This window comes from Coregonus lavaretus (genome assembly GCF_964263955.1).
Source record: "Coregonus lavaretus genome assembly, chromosome: 40".
In the NCBI taxonomy this organism is placed as follows: domain Eukaryota; kingdom Metazoa; phylum Chordata; class Actinopteri; order Salmoniformes; family Salmonidae; genus Coregonus; species Coregonus lavaretus.
This window is the reverse complement of record NC_140027.1, coordinates 71,339-95,803: the sequence shown is the minus strand read 5'-3', so window position 1 is coordinate 95,803 and position 24,465 is coordinate 71,339. Positions and strand designations below refer to the sequence as shown.

Sequence of the window (24,465 nt, the reverse complement as noted above, 5' to 3'; positions counted from 1 at the left end):
AGCTTGGCACACCTGTATTTGGGGAGATTCTCCCATTCTTCTCTGCAGATCCTCTCAAGCTCTGTCAGGTTGGATGGGGAGCATTGCTGCGCAGCTATTTTCAGGTCTCTCCAGAGATGTTCGATCAGGTTTAAGTCCGGGCTCTGGCTGGGCCACTCAAGGACATTCTCTCTGTACTTTGCTCCGTTAATTTTTGCCTCGATCCTGACTAGTCACCCAGTTCCTGCCGCTGAAAAACATCCCCACAGCATGATTCTGCCACCACCATGCTTCACCGTAGGGATGGTGTCAGGTTTCCTCCAGACCAGAGAATCTTGTTTCTCATGGTCTGAGAGTTTTTAGGTGCCTTTTGGCAAACTCCAAGCGGGCTGTCATGTGCCTTTTATTGAGGAGTGGCTTCCGTCTGGCCACTCAACCATAAAGGCCTGATTGGTGGAGTGCTGCAGAGATGGTTGTCCTTCTGGAAGGTTCTCCCATCTCCACAGAGGAACTCTGGAGCTCTGTCTGAGAGACCATCGGGTTCTTGGCACCTCCCTGACCAAGGCCCTTCTCTCCCGATCGCTCAGTTTGGCTGGGGGGCCAGCTCTAGGAAGAGTCTTGGTGGTTCCAAACTTCTTCCATTTAAGAATGATGGAGGCCACTGTGTTCTTGGGGACCTTAAATGCTGCAGAAATGTTTTGGTACCCTTCCCCAGATCTGTGCCTCGACACAATCCTGTCTCGGAACTCTACGGACAATTCCTTCTACCTCATGGCTTGGTTTTTGCTCTGACATGCACTGTCAACTGTGGGACCTTATATAGACAGGTGTGTGCCTTTCCAAATCATGTCCAATCAATTGAATTTACCACATGTGGACTCCAATCAAGTTGTAGAAACATCTCAAGAATGATCAATGGAAACAGGATGCACCTGAGCTCAATTTCGAGTCTCATAGCAAAGGGTCTGAAGACTTCTGTAAACAAGGTATTTGTGTTTTTAAATGTTTATACATTTTAAAAAATGTCTACAAACTTGCTTTCGCTTTGGTATTGTGGGGTATTGTGTGTAGATTGCTGAGGATTTTTTCTTTTTGAATCCATTTGAGAATAAGGCTGTAACGTAACAAAATGTAGAAAAAGTCAAGGGGTCTGAATACTTTCCGAAGTCACTGTATGTACATGTATTATATGTGGAAGCAGCAGCACCAAGACAAGTGTAGCCCTTTCCTGCAGTCAAATTACCAAATCGCCCTCTAGTTGCCTCATTGGTGGAATGTTATTAATATTTTTCATAATTTCATAATTAATACACTTATTTTTTGTTTTGTAAGCCAAAAATCTGGTGTTTCTATGTCAAACGTTTTTGTTGTATTTCAGTCTTTTGTGATGTATATAAAGCGTAATATTGGGATGCAAACTCAAAATTGAATACATTTCAACTGTATATCTGACATGGTACAAGTGTTTATTTTTTTAAGCCCATGACCATGTGTGTGAGGTGTATACTTTTGTTTCAAAGTAGATTTGTTTAAGACTACCAAGAAACACTCTGTGTGACCCTGATTTAGCCCACTACAGTAAAAGGACATCCTCTCCTACTCTGTCCTATCATGTATTCATGACACTAACCAGTTTATACTGAATGTTTTTGCTGCCTATTTCTCAGTGGCACCTGGCAGTCCTACCAGTGGAGATGTCTTCGCCAAAGACTACAAGTTCATACTGCTGGAGAAAGAGAACGCGCCAGTCAAGAAAGAGACGGAGAGACTCATCATGACCAAAGATACCGGCAAACAGTTCTCCTCTGCTGCCACTGCTATTGGTAGGCAACACTCAAATCAAATCAAATTGTATTTGTTACATGCTTCGTAAAAAACAGATGTAGACTAACAGTGAAATGCTTACTTACGGGCCCTTCCAATCAATGCAGAGAGAAAGAAAATAGAAAAATAATAGAAAAGTAATAACACTAAATAATACAATTAATAATAAATACACAATGGTTATATACACGGGGTACCAGTACTGAGTCGATGTGCAGGGGTACGAGGTAATTGAGGTAGATATATACATACAACTAAGAATAAAGTGACTAGACAGGATAGATAATAAAGAGTAGCAGCAACGTATGTGATGAGATAAAAAGAAATTGTGCAAAAAGGGTAAATGCAGATAGTCCGGGTAGCTATTTGGTTAACTATTTAACGACTTACAGTGAGGGAAAAAAGTATTTGATCCCCTGCTGATTTTGTACGTTTGCTCACTGACAAAGAAATGATCAGTCTATAATTTTAATGGTAGGTTTATTTGAACAGTGAGAGACAGAATAACAACAACAAAATCCAGAAAAACGCATGTCGAAAATGTTATAAATTGATTTGCATTTTAATGAGGGAAATAAGTATTTGACCCCCTCTCAATCAGAAAGATTTCTGGCTCCCAGGTGTCTTTTATAAAGGTAACGAGCTGAGATTAGGAGCACACTCTTAAAGGGAGTGTTCCTAATCTCAGTTTGTTACCTGTATAAAAGACACCTGTCCACAGAAGCAATCAATCAATCAGATTCCAAACTCTCCACCATGGCCAAGACAAAAGAGCTCTCCAGAGATGTCAGGGACAAGATTGTAGACCTACACAAGGCTGGAATGGGCTACAAGACCATTGCCAAGCAGCTTGGTGAGAAGGTGACAACAGTTGGTGCGATTATTCGCAAATGGAAGAAACACAAAATAACTGTAAATCTACCTCGGCCTGGGGCTCCATGCAAGATCTCACCTCGTGGAGATGCAATGATCATGAGAACGGTGAGGAATCAGCCCAGAACTACACGGGAGGCTGGGACCATAGTCACCAAGAAAACAATTGGTAACACACTACGCCGTGAAGGACTGAAATCCTGCAGCGCCCGCAAGGTCCCCCTGCTCAAGAAAGCACATATACAGGCCCGTCTGAAGTTTGCCAATGAACATCTGAATGATTCAGAGGAGAACTGGGTGAAAGTGTTGTGGTCAGATGAGACCAAAATCGAGCTCTTTGGCATCAACTCAACTCGCCGTGTTTGGAGGAGGAGTAATGCTGCCTATGACCCCAAGAACACCATCCCCACCGTCAAACCTGGAGGTGGAAACATTATGCTTTGGGGGTGTTTTTCTGCTAAGGGGACAGGACAACTGCACCGCATCAAAGGGACGATGGACGGGGCCATGTACCGTCAAATCTTGGGTGAGAACCTCCTTCCCTCAGCCAGGGCATTGAAAATGGGTTGTGGATGGGTATTCCAGCATGACAATGACCCAAAACACACGGCCAAGGCAACAAAGGAGTGGCTCAAGAAGAAGCACATTAAGGTCCTGGAGTGGCCTAGCCAGTCTCCAGACCTTAATCCCATAGAAAATCTGTGGAGGGAGCTGAAGGTTCGAATTGCCAAACGTCAGCCTCGAAACCTTAATGACTTGGAGAAGATCTGCAAAGAGGAGTGGGACAAAATCCCTCCTGAGATGTGTGCAAACCTGGTGGCCAACTACAAGAAACGTCTGACCTCTGTGATTGCCAACAAGGGTTTTGCCACCAGGTACTAAGTCATGTTTTGCAGAGGGGTCAAATACTTATTTCCCTCATTAAAATGCAAATCAATTTATAACATTTTTGACATGCGTTTTTCTGGATTTGATTGTTGTTATTCTGTCTCTCACTGTTCAAATAAACCTACCATTAAAATTATAGACTGATCATGCCTTTGTCAGTGGGCAAACGTGCAAAATCAGCAGGGGATCAAATACTTTTTTCCCTCACTGTAGCAGTCTAATGGCTTGGGGGTAGAAGCTGTTCAGGGTCCTGTTGGTTCCATACTTAGTGCATCAGTACCACTTGCTATGCGGTAGCAGAGAGAACAGTCTATGACTTGGGTGGCTGGAGTCTGACAATTTGTAGGGCCTTCCTCTGACACCGCCTGGTATAGAGGTCCTGGTTGGCAGGGAGCTCGGCCCCAGTGATGTACTGGACCGTACGCACTACCCTCTAGAGCGCCTTGTTGTCGGATGCCAAGTAGTTGCCATACCAGGCGGTGATGCGGCCAGTCAAGATGCTCTTAATGGTGCAGCTGTATAACTTTTTGAGGATCTGAGGGCACATGCCAAATCTTTTCAGCTGCACCATCTTTTCAGCCTCCTGAGGAGGAAGAGGCGTTGTAATGCCCTCTTCACAACTGTGTTGGTGTGTACGGACCATGATAGATCCTTAGTGATTTGGACACAGAGGAACTTGAAGCTCTCGACCTGCTACACTACAGCCCCATTGATGTGGATGGGGGTGTGCTCGGCCCTCTGTTTCCTGTAGACCACGATCAGCTCCTTTGTCTTGCTGACGTTGAGGGAGAGGTTGTTGTAAGATAAATATGTTTGCAAAATTCCAGTAACTTTCCCAAAATTACCAGGTTTTCCTGAAATCTTGGTTGGAGGACTCCAGATTCCCTGCTTATTCTTGGAATCTTCTAGGCATGATTTCTAGGAACCTGGGAATTTTGGGAAAGTTACCTGTGTTAGGTTCTAAATAACAGGGTAAAAACCAACGGACAACTATAAAAGCTCAAACCAAGTTTATTCACCCAATAGGTCAGACAGCTGAACAGACAAAGACATGTTCTTACCATCACAAATATATATACTCCAATTTAGGTGAACTCCTCCTTCCCTCTAAACATGACATCTTTATTGCTAGGCAGGAAGTTAAGTGATATGGGTAATAAACTGTTCCTTCTCCCTTAATGTGACCTGACCTCGGCCCCCATTCCTGACTAATCCACAGCTCTCCACCCTTATCAGTGACTGCAACCATGTGACTGCCTTTCCTTTCCTCAGTACATTCCAAGGCCCTGGCTCATATCCAACCTTAATTGACCTCACCATATACATTCCTCCTACAGATAACCATTAACTTCTGGTGTAGCATTTCCATAGGATACCTGATGATTAACAATATTTCAAGTTTAGAAGAACCCATCATCGGAATATTGCAATCCAAGACGTGAGAATACCAGAAATGTACACACAAAGGAGGGTTTTCACTAAATATATATGATTTACTAAAAATGCAATTGTCTGCTCTATTAGAAGAACCTTCTGATGGAAAATGGTACCTGTCCTATGAGATCATAAATATTTCTATGCCCAATAAAACACTACAGTCCCACTGTCTTAGTGTTAGCCCTTGTCTTTGAGTTGTGGTGAAGTCATTAAGTTGATTTATTTCTAGCCTATTCTGAGGACTCACTGAAGAAGGAGAAGAAGAAGGTATCCAGCTTTGAGGAGACAGCTACAGCCAGAACCACAGAAACTAACGGTAGATAACAGAAGTGATAGAATGAATAGACATTTTCACCACACCTTGACTTGTGTTACTAACACTCTGTTCTTCCCCTGCTGTTTTTTAAAGCTGGATCCTTGATGAAAGTGTCAACGAAAGACAAGGCAACCTATGCAGGTATAGTGTAATTATACTTTGAAATTGAAATAGTTGCATAATTGCTGAATCCCAATGTAACAATCTATAAGCACAATTCATAATTCACCTCAAATCTGTCATAGCCATCATTAAATGATGATTTCAGTGAAAGCATGTTACATGTCTGTATCAAGTTAGGATTCAGCCCTAAATGCCTGTTCTTATGTATTCTTCATGATCCTCTACTGATGCTGGTTCTTGACCCCTGTGTCCTCTACCTCTCTCTTCGATCAGAGATACGTAAGGACGAGTCTGGAGGAGGTCTGGGCTTCTGGTCCTGCTGCTCCTGGTGGAAGTGGCTGCTGGGCCTCCTGCTGGGTCTCCTGCTCCTCCTGGGGCTCCTCTTTGGACTCATCGCCCTGGGTAAGAAAGGAGGAGCGGAGCTGCAGGGCACTGGGGTGGTTTGATTGATGTGGTTGTCTCTGTTATAGAGAGCTAGAGTTACATCCGTGTCTAAGTAAATCTCTCTTTTTCTCTGATCTTTCTCTACTGTATTTATCTGTTTCTCGCTTCTCTCACTCGATCTTTGTCCATGTTTCTCTCTGTTTCCTTCTCTGTTTTCTCCCTTTCCCCCTCCCTCTCTTTCTCTTCCAACCACTTACAGCCGAAGAAGTCAAACGTCTTAAAGCTCGTGTGGACGCCTTGGAACAAGCCTCCAGCTCTTCCTCAGCCCATTCTAGTCGCCTCTCCTCCTCCTCAGCCATTAACATCATAGACCCTCTGGAGTCTGCATACATAGACAAGACCTCCTCTTTCTCCTCTACCACACTGCTCCGCTCTGATAATGGTATCAATCTGGGAGCATCAGCAAGAGCAGGTCCAGGAACAGCCACTGGACCAGGCCAGGACCGTGTAGCTCTGCAGAGGGCAGTACAGCAGATAGTCAGGACGGAGCTGCAGTCCGATACTGTACGAGGTACGGAACCAGAACCAGAACTTACACTGAGCACCAGCCTTGTGTTTTGTGTGTATATGTTGAGCTTTTCAACCATTAAAACAAAGGAATGATGGAGTCAACAATCCAAAATCAAACAAACTTGTATGATTGTTTTTGAAAGATTTTATACATGTATGGTTTTTATTGGATTCTATGTATAGAAAAAATATATATTTATTTGTTACAGCAACACTTGCACACTCAATGAAAGGAGCAAGAGGAGAACCTGGGACCAAAGGTACTGTAGGACATCCACTGTATGGACATGGAAACATAGATGGATCCATCCATCCATAGATGGAAACATACTGCATTGGCAGAGCAAATTTTGGCTATGGCTGTTGATTAACATTACAACTGTTTTATTTCAGGTGACCAAGGTGGTCCAGGAGTCAAAGGTCAGTGAGCCACAGACCTACATTTAATGTCAATGACGTCACACAGCAAATACCGTACATGTTAGAGTTATACTGTACAAATGGAATTCATTCATTCATTTCAGGTGATAATGGATTCCCTGGCCTACCAGGTAGGAACACAAACAATTAGTTTTATTCTGGAGTGGCTACAGTTAATAATATTCTGCTTAATGATAGCAGACTGATGTTTGGCTTCTCTTCCTCAGGTCCACCAGGTCAGATGGGTCACAGTGGACAGGAGGGCCCGAGGGGACCTAAAGGAAATGCAGGTAATACTTAAGGACACAATTTGACTTATCTTACAAGATCTCAATCTTATAGACTATCACTCCCACAATGCATCTCTTCTCATCTGTGAATAGGTGAAGCTGGTGCAGAGGGCCTCCCAGGGCAGAGGGGCCGAGAAGGACCAACAGGATCACGTGGAGAGCCTGGTCCTCCAGGGTTTGGAGAGAAAGGGGACAGAGGTATGTTCATAAGTGTATTTGATGGCCTCACAGTTAGTACATCTTCAGAGACAAAATCCATCAAATTGCTATATTCAAATGATGGGTTCCTGTTCAAGCTCTTATGTAATGTTATGTGATGCCATAGGTTCTCCTGGTGAACCCGGAGGCTCCGGACCTGCTGGCACTGCTGGGCCTGTTGGACCTAAAGGTAAGGCCAAAGGTCATCATCAATACAGGAAATACGTCTAGATTGATGAGATACATTAAACCATCACTAATTGTAAGTCGCTCTGGATAAGAGCGTCTGCTAAATGACTAAAATGTCAATGTAATTCATCAATACTGGGACTGTAACTGTTGGCCGTCGTTGTGAAAGTGTATTTATTTTGTGTTTTCCAGGGTCAATGGGTGCTCAGGGTGCTACAGGTATCCCAGGTGAGTGCTCTTTGCCCTTTTTGTGTACCATTGTATAGGAAGAAGACACAAGCATGTGATTTCTAAAGTTGTGTATTTGTCACTTTTCTCCAGGAACTCCTGGTCCACAGGGTTTCCGAGGTGAAGCAGGCGCTCCAGGACCAAAAGGTATTCTAGAACAACATATTGAGATGATGTACAGTACTGTGCTGTATGCAGGCATATTTACTTGATTTAGATTCACGAAGAGAAAGCTACAAATATAGCACTTATAGCTAGAAACCTTAGTTGCTACATACATTTTTGGACTCATACATTTATGATATATACCCATTGATTCTTACATTTACATTTACATCATTTAGCAGACGCTCTTATCCAGAGCGACTTACAAATTGGTGCATTCAACTTATGATAGTAAGTGGGACAACCACTTTTTTTCTTCTTTTTTTTATGGGGGGGTGGGGGAGGGGGGGGGGGGGGGTAGAATGATTACTTTATACTATTCCAGGTATTCCTTAAAGAGGTAGGGTTTCAAGTGTCTCCGGAAGGTGGTCAGTGACTCCGCTGTCCTGGCGTCGTGGGGGAGCTTGTTCCACCATTGGGGTGCCAGGGCAGCAAATAGCTTTGACTGGACTGAGCGGGAACTGTGCTTCTGTAGAGGTAGGGGAGCTAGCAGGCCAGAGGTGGATGAACGTAGTGCCCTCGTTTGGGTGTAGGGTCTGATCAGAGCCTGAAGGTAAGGAGGTGCCGTTCCACTCACAGCTCCGTAGGCAAGCACCATGGTCTTGTAGTAGATGCGAGCCTCAACTGGAAGCCAGTGGAGTGTGCGGAGGAGCGGGGTGACATGAGAGAACTTGGGAAGGTCGAACACCAGACGGGCTGCGGCGTTCTGGATAAGTTGTAGGGGTTTAATGGCACAGGCAGGGAGCCCAGCCAACAGCGAGTTGCAGTAATCCAGACGGGAGATGACAAGTGCCTGGATTAGGACCTGTGTCGCTTTCTGTGTAAGGTAGGGTCGTACTCTGCGAATGTTGTAGAGCATGAACATGCAGGATCGGGTCAATGTTTTTATGTTAGCAGAGAACGACAGGGTGTTGTCCAGGGTCACGCCAAGGCTCTTTGCACTCTGGGAGGAGGACACAATGGAGTTGTCAACCATGATGGCGAGATCATGGAGCGGGCAGTCCTTCCCAGGGAGGAAGAGCAGCTCCGTCTTGCCGAGGTTCAGCTTGAGGTGGTGATCCGACATCCACACTGATATGTCTGCCAGACATGCAGAGATGTGATTCGCCACCTGGTTATCAGAAGGGGGAAAAGAGAAAATTAAATGTGTGTCGTCTGCGTAGCAATGATAGGAGAGACCATGTGAGGATATGACAGAGCCAAGTGACTTGGTGTATAGAGAGAATAGGAGAGGGCCTAGAACTGAGCCCTGGGGGACACCAGTGGTGAGAGCATGTGGTGCGGAGACAGATTCTCGCCACGCCACCTGGTAGGAGCGACCTGTCAGGTAGGACGCAATCCAAGAGTGAGCAGCGCCGGAGATGTCCAACTCGGAGAGGGTGGAGAGGAGGATCTGATGGTTCACAGTATCAAAGGCAGCAGATAGGTCTAGAAGGATAAGAGCAGAGGAGAGAGAGTTAGCTTTAGCAGTGCGGAGAGCCTCCGTGACACAGAGAAGAGCAGTCTCAGTTGAATGACCAGTCTTGAAACCTGACTGGTTTGGATCAAGAAGGTCATTCTGAGAGAGATAGTAGGAGAGTTGGCTAGAGACGGCACGCTCAAGAGTTTTGGAGAGAAAAGAAAGAAGGGATACTAGTCTGTAGTTGTTGACATCGGAGTGATCGAGTGTAGGTTTTTTGAGGAGGGGTGCAACTCTCACTCTCTTGAAGACGGAAGGGACATGGCCAGCGGTCAAGGATGAGTTGATGAGCGAGGTGAGGTAAGTGAGAAGGTCTCCGGAAATGGTCTGGAGAAGAGAGGAGGGGATAGGCTCAAGCGGGCAGGTTGTTGGGCGGCCAGCCGTCACAAGTCGCAAGATTTCATCTGGAGAGAGAGGGGAGAAAGAAGTCAAAGCATAGGGTAGGGCAGTGTGAGCAGGACCAGCGGTGTCATTTGACTTAATAAATGAAGATCGGATGTCATCAACCTTCTTTTCAAAATGGTTGACGAAGTCATCCACAGAGAGGGAGGAGGGAGGGGGAGGAGGAGGAGGATTCAGCAGGGAAGAGAATGTGGCAAAGAGCTTCCTAGGGTTAGAGGCAGAGGCTTGAAATTTAGAGTGGTAGAAAGTGGCTTTAGCAGTGGAAACAGAGGAAGAGAATGTAGAGAGGAGGGAGTGAAAAGATGACAGGTCCGCAGGGAGTCTAGTTTTCCTCCATTTCCGCTTGGCTGCCCGGAGCCCTCTTCTGTGAGCTCGCAATGAGTCATCAAGCCACGGAGCAGGAGGGGAGGACCGAGCCGGCCGGGAGGATAGGGGACATAGAGAGTTAAAAGATGCAGAAAGGGAGGAGAGGAGGGTTGAGGAGGCAGAATCAGGAGATCGGAGGGAGAAGGATTTAGCAGAGGGAAGAGATGATAGGATGGAAGAGGAGAGAGTAGCAGGAGAGCGAGAGCGAAGGTTGCGACGGCGGGACAACCTTATTAATTTCTCATGAGCTTAGTTCAACTGTCATACCCCATCAGAACCCAAAATATAAGCTTGCTTTACTAAAATTTTTAAAAGAATGTAAATGTAAACAAACACTATATAGCGTCAACACATGGTTAAAACTATACATTTGATACCATGGATGGTATGCATCTGTAACCGGTGTGAAATGGCTAGCTAGTTAGCAGTGTGCGCTAGTAGCATTTCAATTGGTGACATCACTCGCTCTGAGACCTTGAAGTAGTTGTTTCCCTTGCTCTGCAAGGACCGTGGCTTTTGTGGAGCGATAGGTAACAATGCTTTGAGGTTGACTGTTGTTGATGTGTGCAGAGGGTCCCTGATTCAAGCCCAGGCTGGGACGAGGAGAGGGACGGAAGCAATACAGTTACACATCCATAGTGCTGTCTATGAATTTGAGAGTGGTTATATTTCTCCAGCCCCCATCCCTTACTTTTTTAGTGGAAGAGGAGCGGGGAGGTGGCTTTGTTATTGTTTTAATGGAGGATTCTAGCTTTAAAGGTGCAATATGCAGAAATCGCTTTGCCATTTCCTGGTTGCAATAATTTGAATAGTTCGCCTAATTTCAGTTTGTGACAAAACAAGCAATTGTGTAGAGAATCATTGTACGATCTAAACCGCTGTGAAATACTGTATCTTTTCAATAGCTGTTTGATAAACCGAAAGTAATTTAAGAAATGTAAGAATGGAAAGATAGAAATAGCGTACTTCTTAGACTTACTTTAAATGAGAATGACATGTCTATAACTTCGATGTGAATTTGGTCGGGTCGGCCAAAAAGTTACATATTGCAGCATTAAACAAAGATCATATCAGTAAGCCTATTGTTTCTCTCCTCATCCAGGCGAGAAGGGACCAGCTGGACCTCCAGGAAATAAGGGTGAGACAGGAGAGAAAGGACCCCGCGGACTATCAGGTGTGTATCTGTCAAAACTTTGTGTCTCCCCTTTATTTGTTCTCTCCCCCTTGTCTAGGATAATCATTGAGAGAAATGTGCACTATATACGCTACCGTTCAAAAGTTTGGGCTCACTTAGAAATGTCCTTGTTTTTGAAAGAAAATAATTTTTTTTATCCATTAAAATAACATCAAATTGATCAGAAATACAGTGTAGACATTGTTACTGTTGTAAATGGCTATTGTAGCTGGAAACGGCAGATTTTTTATGGAATATCTACATAGGTGTACAGAGGCCCATTATCAGCAACCATCAGTCCTGTGTTCCAATGGCACGTTGTGTTTGCTAATCCAAGCTGATCATTTTAAAAGGCTAATTGATCATTAGAAAACCCTTTTGTAATTATGTTAGCACAGCTGAAAACTGTTGTGCTGATTAAAGAAGCAATAAAAGCCATATCTCAGACTGCCCATCTTAATCTTTTCTTTTTATTGGCCAGTCTGAGATATGGCTTTTTCTTTGCAACTCTGCCTAGAAGGTCAGCATCCCGGAGTCGCCTCTTCACTGTTGACGTTGAGACTGGGGTTTTGCGGGTACTATTAATAAAGCTGCCAGTTGAGGACCTGGAGGCATCTGTTTCTCAAACTAGACACTCTAATGTATTTGTCCTCTTGCTCAGTTGTGCACCGGGGCCTCCCACTCCTCTTTCTATTCTGGCTAGAGCCAGTTTGCGCTGTTCCGTGAAGGGAGTAGTACACAGCGTTGTACGAGATCTTCAGTTTCTTGGCAATTTCTCGCATGGAATAGCCTTCATTTCTCAGAACAAGAATAGACTGACGAGTTTCAGAAGAAAGATATTTGTTTCTGGCCATTTTGAGCCTGTAATCTAACCCACAATTGCTGATGCTCCAGATACTCAACCAGTCTCAAGAAGGCCAGTTTTATTGCTTCTTTAATCAGCACAACAGTTTTCAGCTGTGCTAACACAATTGCAAAAGGGTTTTCTAATGATCAATTAGCCTTTTAAAATGATAAACCTGGATTGGCAAACACAACGTGCCATTGGAACACAGGACTGATGGTTGCTGATAATGGGCCTCTGTACACCTATGTAGATATTCCATAAAAAATCAGCAGTTTCAAGCTACAATAGCCATTTACAACATTAACAATGTCTACACCGTATTTCTGATCAATTTGATGTTATTTTAATGGACAAAAAACCTGCTTTCTTTCGAAGACAAGGACATTTCTAAGTGACCCCAAACTTTTGAACGGTAGTGTACGTAAACTGGTGTGTAAGCACATTTAATAGTGGTTATGTACCCTCTCCATCCCCGTAGGTGACCCAGGTCAAAGAGGACTTCCAGGACCAGAGGGAGCAAAGGGATCCAAAGGACCTGCAGGTGAAGAAAACATTGTGCTGCTAGAATAATCTCAGGCTGTCCTAATATAGACACCGTAATAGTGAAATTCTTCTATTCTGTATGTGTGGGTGTTATTCAACAGGAGCTCCCGGGGCTGATGGGGAAAAAGGCTCTAGAGGTAAGAACAACAACATCCTTTTGTAGATAGAAACCACAATGCTATCGCTTGGTATAAAAATAGTGTTGTCCATATAACAACTTTTAGATTTTTATAGGATAGTTGATCCCTTTCTCATTCCAGGTGACAAGGGATCAGATGGGCTGCCAGGTCCCAGAGGACCAGCAGGACCTCCAGGAGATACAGGCCTCCCAGGTACAATCAATCAATCAATAAATAAATGTATCAATATATCAATCAATCCATCCATTCGTCCATCCATCCATCCATCCATCCATCAATATTTAGTATTCAATATTTAAATTTCAATAACATACATTTTCCACTTGTTTCCGCTGTAGGCATTCCCGGGCTTCAAGGTCCACCAGGTATGACTCTTTGATACAAAAGCATTCCTTGATTGCATTTCAGATGCATGGTATCTCAAATATTAACCTTTTTATAACCCTCCCCCTCCACCCACCATAGGTATACCAGGTAATCCTGGTCAGTCTGGAGCTAAAGGTAATGTACCTATTACATACTTCCTCTGTCTTTAGTCAAACAGGATTATGCTTTCATTCAATCTATCATCATATTATCTTCTAGGCGAAGTCGGAGAACCTGGTAGAGTCATCAATGCAGGTAAGTCAGAGAAAACGGCAAGGCGAATTAGAGACAATGTTACATTGGTGGATAGGTACTGTACATCTGCACCTGTATATATTTCTTGAGATTACTTCATAGTTCAGTGTCCACATTAGGACAGCATCATATGTTCTTTAATAATGGATGGTCATTGGTCAATCTCTCCTGTTTGAATTCCAGCTGGTTCCAGTTCGGTAGCCATGCCCGGACCTCCAGGCAGCCCCGGACCACCTGGTGCTGCCGGATCCCCTGGACTCTCAGGTTGGTACTGAAGCTCTAAATTCTAAAATGTTCTAACACATTGTTATACAGTTTGAGTAAACACTGTATCGTCTTGACCAGATCTAGATGTTGGAGATCTTTATGAAGTTCCTCATAGACTTTCCATTGAAGTAAGGTAAGATTTGTGCTCATTGCTTCTGTTGTGTCTCCTCAGGTCCTGTTGGCCCTGCTGGTCTTCCTGGAACGCCTGGTAAGACCTATTTCTCAGATATCTAATGAGACATCAGGGACCACATACTGTACGTACTTTCCCTTTGATTGTTCATTGTCTTTGTCTCTATAGGTCCCAAGGGAGAAAAGGGAGAGGAAGGAGAGAAGGGAGACCAGGGAAAGCCTGGTATTACTGTACAGACTGTGGAAACCAGCGAGAGTGAGTATGTTTGGCTCATATCAATGTATTCTTCCAGACTGCTTGTAACTACCTGACTTGTGAACATATCTTCTTGTTTTAGATTCATTATAGCATATCACTTTCTTATTACCTCTAAACTTACCTTACCCCTTACAACAGAACGTTCACCTGTGGCTGGTCTTCCTGGCCCTCCAGGGCCCCCAGGAGAACCAGGTGCCCAGGGTCCTCTAGGTAAGCCATGTAGTTCATTCTCCATGCACTTTAGGACTTCAGTGTATTTTTGAATGGATACCTTTTTGATTTACTTTTGTTCTGATCCCTTTTTCTTATGGATTCTGTCCTTTTTGAAAAGCAAATTCATACTTTGTTCTTTCTCAGGTAAGGGTCTCCCAGGTCCTGAAGGTCCTCGAGGAGAGCCAGGTGTACCAGGTAAGCCATAACATTTCTACCTGAGAAAAATGTACAATGTTATATTGAAATGTCATTGTAAAATAATTAAGCTATTGTAAGAACGGGTTTGCATCATCTGTTGCAAAAACCTGACCCATTCCTCTCGCAGGTGTTGGCGTGCCCGGCCCCCAAGGAGAGAAGGGAGAGCCAGGTAGCTTCGTGCCCAACTCAGGTAGGTGGCCCTTACCAAAAAGACACTACACTCTCCATACTGTAACCATCTGATCACTCAACACAATCACAATGACTCTTCTGTCAAAGATGTCAAGATTGAAGCTGTTGATCAGTATATGATATGGTATGATATGGAATGTCACGTAATGTAACGCAATGTAATGTTGTAATGTAATGCTGTGTTGTTTTTCAGGAACCTTCTTCGCTGGGCCACCAGGACCTGCTGGCCCAACTGGTCTTCCGGGATCACCAGGTACAGAGGGGTCCAACTCACTGTCTATACCATTAGTGTTTTTATCATAGTCAATTTGGTCTAAACAGAAGTTATGTGCACTCATCTTGTAAATCATTTTATTGTTTCCTAATGCAAACCAGGACCCCAGGGTTACCAAGGTAAGCAATTGGAAAGGCATTTCCATGTCAAAGGGCTGGATTGATATCATAGTAGGCTATGAACTGGCTTTAATCACATACTATTTATAGTTGAAGTCGGAAGATTACATACACTTAGGTTGGAGTCATTAAAACTTGTTTTTCAACCACTCCACAAATGTCTTGTTAAAAAACTATAGTTTTGGCAAGTCAGTTAGGACATCTACTTTGTGCATGACACAAGTAATTTTTCCAACAATTGTTTACAGACAGATTATTTCACTTATAATTAACTGTATCACAAGTCAAGTGGGTAAGAAGTTTACATACACAAGTTGACTGTGCCTTTAAACAGCTTGGAAAATTCCAGAAAATGATGTCATGGCTTTAGAAGCTTCTGATAGGCTAATTGACATCATTTAAGTCAATAGGAGGTGTACCTGTGGATGTATTTCAAGGCCGACTTTCAAACTCAGTGCCTCTTTGCTTGACATCATGGGAAAATCAAAAGAAATCAGCCAAGACCTCAGAAAATAAATTGTAGACCTCCACAAGTCTGGTTCATCCTTGGGAGCAATTTTCAAACGCCTGAAAGTACCACGTTCATCTGTACAAACAATAGTACGCAAGTATAAACACCATGGGACCACGCAGTCGTCATACCGCTCAGGAAGGAGATGCGTTCTGTCTTCTAGAGATGAACGTACTTTGGTGCGAAAACTGAAAATCAATCCCAGAACAACAGCAAAGGACCTTGTGAAGATGCTGGAGGGAACAGGTACAAAAGTATCTATATCCACAGTAAAACGAGTCCTATATTGACATAACCTGAAAGGCCGCTAGGCAAGGAAGAAGCCACTGCTCCAAAACCGCCATAAAAAAGCCAGACTACGGTTTGCAACTGCACATGGGGACAAAGATCATACTTTTTGGAGAAATGTCCTCTGGTCTGATGAAACAAAAATAGAACTGTTTGGCCATAATGACCATCATTATGTTTGGAGGAAAAGGGGGTTGCTTGCAAGCCGAAGAACACCATCCCAACCGTGAAGCACGGGAGTGGCAGCATCATGCTGTGGGGGTGCTTTGCTGCAGGAGGGACTGGTGCACTTCACAAAATAGATGGCATCATGAGGAAGGAAATGTATGTGGATATATTGAAGCAACATCTCAAGACATCAGTCAGGAAGGTAAAGCTTGGTCACAAATTGGTCTTCCAAATGGACAATGACCCCAAGCATACTTCCAAAGCTGTGGCAAAATGGCTTAAGGACAACAAAGTCAAGGTATTGGAGTGGCCATCACAAAGCTCTGACCTCAATCCTATAGACAATTTGTGGGCAGAACTTAAAAGTCGTGTGCGAGCAAGGAGGTCTACAAACCTGACTCAGTTACACCAGCTCTGTCAGGAGGAATGGGCCAAAGTTCACCCAATTTATTGTGGGAAGCTTGTGGAAGGCTACCCGAAACGTTTGACCCAAGTTAAACTATTTAAATGCAATGCTACCAAATACTAATTGAGTGTATGTAAACTTCTGACCCACTGGGAATGTGATGAAATAATTATTCTGACATTTCACATTCTTAAAATAAAGTGGTGATCCTAACTGACCAAAGACAGGGAACTTTTACTAGGATTAAATGTCAGGAATTGTGAAAAACTGAGTTTAAATGTATTTGGCTAAGGTGTATGTAAACTTCCGACTTCAACTGTACATGGCAGACTTAGTGACAAACCTAAAATCTATGTTTCAGGTGACCCAGGTCAGCCCGGTTTACCAGGAGTTCCCGGAGATCCCGGTGTCGGTGAGTGGATCAAATATTTATCAGAAGCATGGTTAAACATGTAAGCCTACACCTGTGGCTTAGGTTACAATCAACATTTACTTCTGAATTTACTTGATCCTTTGTGTTGTTCACTGTGTTGTTTTCTCCCCAGGTTTCCCTGGACGACCTGGAGGTCCAGGACCAGAAGGGGACAGTGGACCTCCAGGGCCCCAAGGTCCAGAGGGCCCTGAGGGGCAGCAGGGTCCCAAAGGTACACCCTTACACCCCTTTAAAGATGCAATCCGGGATCTTAAGCACTTATGAATTCGTAACATATCATACGAATTGCAAAAATAGTAAAAACGGGGACCCGTTTTGGCTCGTGAGCACTACTTTCAAAACTACTGGCTGAAATTATACAAAAGCTCTGGAGCATCACTTTAACAATGTTTATCACTAGATATGGATCATTTGTGTAAATTAAGCCTACTTATATCTGTATTAGGTGAGGCTGGCGTTCCAGGTGCTCCAGGAATCCCTGGCTACTCCAGTGGTGGATCATCCAGGAGTTCCCCTGGAGCACCAGGCCCACCTGGACCTCCCGGGGCCCCCGGCCGCGATGGGCCACCTGGGTCTGGGGCTGGGGCTGGAACACCGGATGTCCGTCAATACATCACAGAATACCTCAAGAGTGAGTGAGATGATCTACTCTGCTTTTTCTTCATTACCTCCAATTTAAAGGAGTGGGGCTAAACTATGTCCATCCAAAGACCGTTACAATATTTGATAGCATACATGACCTCCATGGGACAATATGGCGAACAAAACCAAAACTAAAATGGGGCCAAATGATCTGAAACCTTTTCTATGCTACTGTTTAGCAATGCAGTAACTTGTGCATTGTGTTGTCCTTCATGAAGGCGATGGTGTCAGGGAGTACATGTCGGGTCCTCCGGGTCCTCCTGGCGCACCAGGGCCCCCTGGTGGTGGATCAGTGGAGTCAGTGGACGACCTTGTTAGTCGCGTCATCGCATACATCCAGAGTGAGTCCAGACAATCCAACTTCTTATCCAAAGCATTACTTATATGAAGTATATCATATTGAATGTTTACCTGGGTCTAATACTTCTGTTGACATTTCAGGTGGAGGTATTGCTAGTGGGGTGCCTGGACCTCCAGGCCCGCCTGGCGCACCAGGCGGAGGCGGTATATCGCTAGAAGACATCATCAGCCTTATACAGAGTAAGTCAGATGTTTGAGTGCAGATTTTGAAAATCGGGATGGAATAAAGAGATAACATTGTGTCAAGAGACAGTCAATGGTCAGTGAAGTGCCCTTGCCTGATCCGTACCTCTCTCAGGGGAGGAAGTGCGGCGTTACGTCATTGGTCCTCCTGGCCCTGCTGGCCCTCCTGGCATCCCAGGGATCCCATGGAGAGGTGGCTATGGCTTTAACACCCATGAGGTGGCTGGACGAGTCCTCACTCTAATGAATGGTAAGGAATCACTGTTACACAGCAATGTCAGATTCACATTTAGATTCATACACACACCATTAGCTTCTTTAACCATAGTGTATGCAAGTGTTTCCCAAATGGTGGGCCGGGACCTTGGCTAGTAGTTCAATTCATTTGAATTAGTCACGTGATCAGAATGCAGGGTTGTGATTGGTTGTTGCATCCGTCTGTCATCAGAGCAGGGTATGGTGGGTGTGCTCGGACCCCCTGGACCTCCCGGCCCACCTGGCCTACCTGGGTCTTATGGTGACATCTCTTATCTACTGCAAAGTAAGAGCTCTGACTAGAGTTGTACAATTCCGGGAACTTTCAATAGATTCCCAGTTATTTCCGAAACCCCAGCTGGAGGATTTCCGGAATCAGAAGGGAATAGCAGGAAATCCGGAATCCTCCAACCGGGGTATCAGGATCTATTGAAAGTTTCCGGAATTTTGCAACCCTAGCTCTGACTACGGACTTTATACTAACGGGCGGCAGGTAGCTTAGTGGGTAAGAGCGTTTTGCAACCCTAGCTCTGACTACGGACTTTATACTAACGGGCGGCAGGTAGCTTAGTGGGTAAGAGCGTTGGGCCAGTAACCGAAAGGTCGCTGGTTCTAATCCCCGAGCTGACTAGGTGAAAAAATCTGTCGATGTGCCCTTGAGCAAGGCACTTAACCCTAATTGCTCTTGTAAGTCGCTCTGGATAAGAGCGTCTGCTAAATGACCAATTATTATTTATTAGCGTTTAGCACATGTTTTTTCCACAAGAGCTAAAGGACATGGTTTTGGCCACACATTACATTCCAATCATCTATCATAGGTCTACAGCCAGAGTGACTTACTGGACAGTCTGCATATTTATTCCTATTAACAGTTTGATTGATGTCAGTTCTGCCTGTCCTTTCTAGATTCTGAATACAGAGGCATCTTGGGCACTCAGGGGCCTCCTGGTCCACCTGGTGTCCCAGGCCCCGCTGGCCCTCAAGGACCCGCCGGTCCTTCAGGACTGGCCCCCTACAGCGGCTCTGGATACAGGCTGGAGGAGGTCAAGGACTACATACAGAGTGAGTATGGTCAAATCAATAACGGTTTCATAAATGGTTTTCTACTGAGTGGATAATGATATGGTATTACAGTACTTTCCAAAGATTCATAGAGTTACAGCAGTACAGAAATAGTTCGTTTGCCATTATCCACCCTGTAGGTCTAAACCAGGAAATAAAAGTGAATAGATTACTTGAAACGCCTTGAGCCTGTACAATAGGTTAGCCTAATTACATCACTTTATGGATGTCCGCCCCAAGATAAAAAGGTTACTTATTAAAAAGAAAAATAGACATTGCCAGGGGATTTTACAGACTCCCATTCATTTCAAAGCAATCATTTGTCCTTGGCATTGAGTTACTGACCCAGATCAGTGGGTATCAGTGGGAATAACTGGCATATTGTATTTTCCTCTCCAGGTGATGGTCTAAGAGGGGGCATGTTTGGCCCCCCAGGCCCCCCAGGTCCCCCTGGACCCCAGGGACACAAGGGAGAGCAGGGTGACTCTGGGAACGGCCACGTCTTCGACCACAGGACCAGCGAGGGAAGCAGGCTGGCTGAGACTGAGACAGACTACTCCAATATAGCGGTCCGAGTGACTGACTACATCAAGTGTAAGTGAAACTGAATATCCAATACTGTCATCGCAGTGCTACAATATACTGTTCAGCGCTAGACACATTTAAACTCAAGATTTAAACAAAATTCTTCAAAGCTTATTTGTTTCCAATAACAATGGATCAACGGAATGGCACATTGACTTGAATGGGAATGCCAGTTCTAGTAATTCCATTTATATGCCAATGGGCCACACATGTTGATAAGTAAAGATAGCGACCATCGACAATGAATGAAGAGTCCTACTTTTGCTGGTCATTGGATGTAAATGCATATGCTATCTCTGATCTTGATTGTATCCCATCCCGTAGCCCATGGTCTTTTGAGGGACGTGGTTGAGAACCGCTCTCAGCTGGAGAAGTCACAGGTTGTTCAAGGACCCCCAGGACCCCCTGGCCCACCCGGTGCTCCAGGATTCAGCCATGTGTTTGGTTCCCATAGTAACGCCACTGACCTTGTGGAATACATCAGAGGTGAGAATAATACAGTATAAATGCAATTCATTGACGAATATCAAATTATACATTTTAATTAAGAACAGTACCAGTTGTCATGTCCAATTTTTTCAATTGAACATTGTGGGGCTTTGCCCTTGTGCTTGGACCCCAAATGCTGCTTGCAGCTTTAACTGTATATGAAATAACCTTATGTATCCTCCATAGCCCATGGAAACATTGTGGGACCCCCTGGGAGGCCAGGACAGAAAGGGGACATAGGACATACAGGTCACAAAGGAGAGAGAGGTACCATTTGAACCATTACACCTTTTAAATCTTTAGAATTGCGCTCTTGATTATTTGCCAGGTCTTTGTAAACCATTGTGTTAAGCCACTTTGGTGATCAGGTGAGACAAAGTCATAAAATAAGTCCCGAGGTGACACTTTCACTCTGAATTCTGGTAAACCAGGACTGGATGGCATCCCAGGAAGGACAGGCCTCCCTGGTCTGGAGGGGAAAATGGGGGAAAAGGGAGAGAAAGGTAGGTCATGTTAATCACAGAGATCCTATTCAAGTTTTCTCTTTACCAACATACTTAAGTTGCTACAGTAGGATCCATTCTAGGGATACTACATGTAATTCTATGATGACAGTACCCTCAATACAAGTGTCACTGCTATGCATGATATGTCTATCTGACCTAGTTATGCAAAAGAGATAATATGGTTTCATTATGATTTAACATTTTTCCTCAGGAGAATACACACTTGTGACGCACAGAAGAAGGAGGAATGTCGGTGTTTGAGAAACAAATGATTGATAAATGCTCATTAAAGGTGAATGAAAGTCCGATGAAATATGTAATCTCATGAGCATACATGTTTGGGGCCTAATGCCTTGGAGACATTACTGATGTAAATGTATAGTTTTCTATAGGATAAACTGTTGAACAGTGTAGTATTCCATGCACTGATGTATTGTGTTGTTGATTTTTATTTGTAAAATATGTCTTTATGATCTATTTTTACTATAGTGTTTGATATGGGGTTTCTTTCCAATTCACCTCCTTGCATGTTGATAGTGGAAATAGTTCAATTATGTGGTGAAAAATATGACAGGGTGTGCTATTTCTATTCAATAGCTTTTGTACTATTGTGCTATTATCGTTATTGGACTTTGATAACGAACAAAACCAAAAACATCGTCAAAATCTCCTTTGAATGTACTGGTATCACTTTATACAAAATAAAGCTTAGTTTTAACTTATTTAATCGAAGTGGAACATAAGGTTCACATTGTTCATTGTTGCTATAGACTCACTCAAGAAACAAACAAGTACACAATATTGCATACAGGAAATTGTTTATTTACAGAACAATGCAAATCTACAGTACATAGGCATTCTATAAACTATAAAGTAAACTCGTCTTAAAAATGCACATGACTTTATCATGGTAGTTCAATTTCAAACAACATTCTGAAATCAATCATGATACAATTTGAAAATCTGAATGAAATCATGACACTAATAACATAACACATAGTGATATGATTGGTATTCAATTATATTTTCAATTCAGCTTAAATTTCAGATTTGAAATGAACTTTTTGACAATTGAGGAAACTACAATACTGTACTGTAGTAAAGATACATTTCCACATAAATAGCTACTGGCAGAGTATCTTCATTTTGTGAAAGGTGCACAGCACTCCTTCATTGTGTATGATGTTTTGTCTTTATTTGCCACTATTACAGACCAATTATAAAATAGCATTGATTGATTGTTGTTCCTGAAGCCAATCAGAAAAGGGCGAGATGACAAATAGACCAATCAGAGGTCATGATGGCCTAAACCAGTCAGGTCCAACAGTTCCTTTTTAACAAATTATTTTCAACTGTATTGAAGGTTATAGGCTACCACCACTTCAGAGTAGATCATGCATATCTATGATAAAATAGGTTAAAACTGTGGTTCTGAAAATGTTTTCAAAACTGTTAAACTCATGATAACGTCATATTCATTATCCTTAGATTAAATAAGTAACGAACCAAACATTTGAATATGATACTGTAGGCTATACGAATATAAAGATCACTTGGGGCGGGATTTGAACTAAGTCTGATTAAAATAACTACACAGAGGGCCACAACATGAATACCGTATCTTCATACATTTTGTTGAAAACATTAAGGCTATTAGCTAGTATGAATGATAATAAAACAGTATCATAATTTCCTTACAAACAAACCCAAAAGCCATGCAGGTCAACTGATGAATATGGTAATGCAATAATACCTTATTACTGGGAGGCAATTTTTTAAACAATACACAGACATACCAAAAATTGGCATGAAAGTCTAACAAAACAGACCTCCTTATAGGTCCTCACAGATTTCTATCGAATGATATAACAACGCCATTTCAGCAACCACAGTGAAAACCTTGTCTCTGTCTGGATATAAACAAACACCATTTTAATACCCCCTCCTTGATATGCTAAAACAAAATGGGTACTTGCCGACTACACCAAATTACAAAAAGAGCTAAACAAATCTCAAGAGTTGTGCTGAAGATGAAAGGCATGCTCATGAAACCTGAAGAAAGATACTAGCCTGGGAATCTCAACCGAATCACTCCGTTTCACGATTGTTGAAGTAAAACAACAGTGAAAGTAGTGATTCAGTTTGGACTCCCAGGCTAGAAGAAAGGAACCATTTCCGACAAGATAGAAATCCCAAACTGTTGTTTATAAGCTCCAAAAAATAACATTTGATACCATAATTATAGCATAAGAAGTTGAACTTGCATTCAAATCCATGCACAACTTCAGGCAGTCACTCCCTAGTCCATTGGAAACTAAATTCAATATCTTATGAAGATATGTGTGATGCATATAAAATATATCATGCCTATGTCAAAATTCACTATAAAAAATGTGCTGCTCATCTTTTACCAAAAGTACATTCTTATCATATCATTAGCTCTCTCAAACATCACCATAGATATTGAATATATAAGTACATTATACTGGACTTCAGTGGTATAACATTTTACTTTATCCTTTTTATTTAGTGCAAATAACTAATGAAATAAAAATCGAGCAGCATTTGTTTTATCAGAGGAAGCTTACATTTGAAAAGCCAGTCCATTTAAATAAAATTATTCAGGCACTAGATTATTCAAGAAAAAAAAAAGATTCACAAATTAAAAAGAATCAGCAATTAAAATACTAAATCTGCCTGAGACACGTTAGTGACTTAGAGGCAAGGATTGGAGTAACACGGTGCCAAAGTATCGAATTTGAAAATGCATAATGTCAGGAATCTCCTTCATAACTCATTTCAAAAGAGGAAGCTATAAGACAGTAATAATAAAACTGGTTGTGTTCAGTCAGTGGAAAACGTTTTGAAATGGAGTGAAACAGGGAGGTACTACTTCTACAATAAGAACACAGATTCAAACTTTTGCTACGGTGTGCCCAACTGAACACGACCCTATACAATGAAAAAGGGGTAAATTATATAACAGATCACCATTAAAAGGGTATTCATGATTAACACAGTCTGTAGCTTGAGGGGTACTGTCCCATCCTCTTCCAGAAACCGATAGATGGGTACACACACCCTTAGAGGGGTACAAACACACCCCTTGGAGATAGCCCCCTTCGTCCCCCTGACTGTCATCAGCGGAGACGGGGCAAGGCAGCAGAGGCTCAGTCTTATTAGTGTGTGTGTGTGTGCCCGTCTATTTGTGTGTGTGTGTGTGTGTGTGTGTGTATCCATCTGGAGTGTGTATATCTGTTCATCGTGTGTTGTGTGTGCCTTCAATATGTGGGTGTGCCCATGTTTATGTCCATCCGGAGTGCCATGATAGGGTTAACCTCTAGAAGCCAGTGGAGTGGACACTGGGGATGGGGTAGAACTTGGAGATGCGGCTCTGGGCCGAGGGGTTAAGGCACTCTGACTCTCCACTCATCTTAAAGAAGACCTCCTGCTCCTGAAGCTTCCTGGCAAACTCTTCCTCCAGAGC

At 43.2% G+C, this 24,465-nt stretch overlaps 2 protein-coding genes across 2 annotated transcripts in view; one reads left to right on the top strand and one right to left on the bottom strand.

The window, feature by feature from the left end:
• Nucleotides 1-21,788, top strand: part of col17a1a (collagen, type XVII, alpha 1a) — a gene marked incomplete at its 5' end in the record, with an annotated part of 27,539 nt that extends 5,751 nt beyond the window's left edge. The window contains 38 exons of the mRNA XM_084156556.1: nt 1,647-1,802; nt 5,231-5,317; nt 5,411-5,458; nt 5,714-5,842; nt 6,084-6,395; nt 6,788-6,814; nt 6,919-6,945; nt 7,042-7,104; nt 7,198-7,302; nt 7,430-7,527; nt 7,684-7,719; nt 7,813-7,866; nt 11,214-11,285; nt 12,611-12,673; nt 12,777-12,834; nt 12,936-13,007; nt 13,154-13,180; nt 13,281-13,316; nt 13,401-13,436; nt 13,620-13,700; nt 13,876-13,911; nt 14,005-14,091; nt 14,233-14,286; nt 14,633-14,695; nt 14,891-14,950; nt 16,825-16,875; nt 17,009-17,107; nt 17,342-17,527; nt 17,757-17,879; nt 17,980-18,078; nt 18,197-18,331; nt 18,530-18,622; nt 19,243-19,398; nt 19,753-19,992; nt 20,308-20,469; nt 20,659-20,739; nt 20,904-20,975; nt 21,190-21,788. Of these exons, the coding sequence (XP_084012682.1) occupies nt 1,647-1,802; nt 5,231-5,317; nt 5,411-5,458; nt 5,714-5,842; nt 6,084-6,395; nt 6,788-6,814; nt 6,919-6,945; nt 7,042-7,104; nt 7,198-7,302; nt 7,430-7,527; nt 7,684-7,719; nt 7,813-7,866; nt 11,214-11,285; nt 12,611-12,673; nt 12,777-12,834; nt 12,936-13,007; nt 13,154-13,180; nt 13,281-13,316; nt 13,401-13,436; nt 13,620-13,700; nt 13,876-13,911; nt 14,005-14,091; nt 14,233-14,286; nt 14,633-14,695; nt 14,891-14,950; nt 16,825-16,875; nt 17,009-17,107; nt 17,342-17,527; nt 17,757-17,879; nt 17,980-18,078; nt 18,197-18,331; nt 18,530-18,622; nt 19,243-19,398; nt 19,753-19,992; nt 20,308-20,469; nt 20,659-20,739; nt 20,904-20,975; nt 21,190-21,239 (3,434 nt within the window). The 3' untranslated portion in view covers nt 21,240-21,788. The remainder of the gene's footprint in view (nt 1-1,646; nt 1,803-5,230; nt 5,318-5,410; nt 5,459-5,713; nt 5,843-6,083; nt 6,396-6,787; nt 6,815-6,918; nt 6,946-7,041; nt 7,105-7,197; nt 7,303-7,429; nt 7,528-7,683; nt 7,720-7,812; nt 7,867-11,213; nt 11,286-12,610; nt 12,674-12,776; nt 12,835-12,935; nt 13,008-13,153; nt 13,181-13,280; nt 13,317-13,400; nt 13,437-13,619; nt 13,701-13,875; nt 13,912-14,004; nt 14,092-14,232; nt 14,287-14,632; nt 14,696-14,890; nt 14,951-16,824; nt 16,876-17,008; nt 17,108-17,341; nt 17,528-17,756; nt 17,880-17,979; nt 18,079-18,196; nt 18,332-18,529; nt 18,623-19,242; nt 19,399-19,752; nt 19,993-20,307; nt 20,470-20,658; nt 20,740-20,903; nt 20,976-21,189) is intronic.
• Nucleotides 21,788-24,465, bottom strand: part of LOC311113758 (STE20-like serine/threonine-protein kinase) — a 38,859-nt gene continuing 36,181 nt past the window's right edge. The window contains exon 18 of the mRNA XM_084157064.1: nt 21,788-24,465. Coding sequence (XP_084013190.1) covers nt 24,319-24,465 — 147 coding nt within the window. The 3' untranslated portion in view covers nt 21,788-24,318.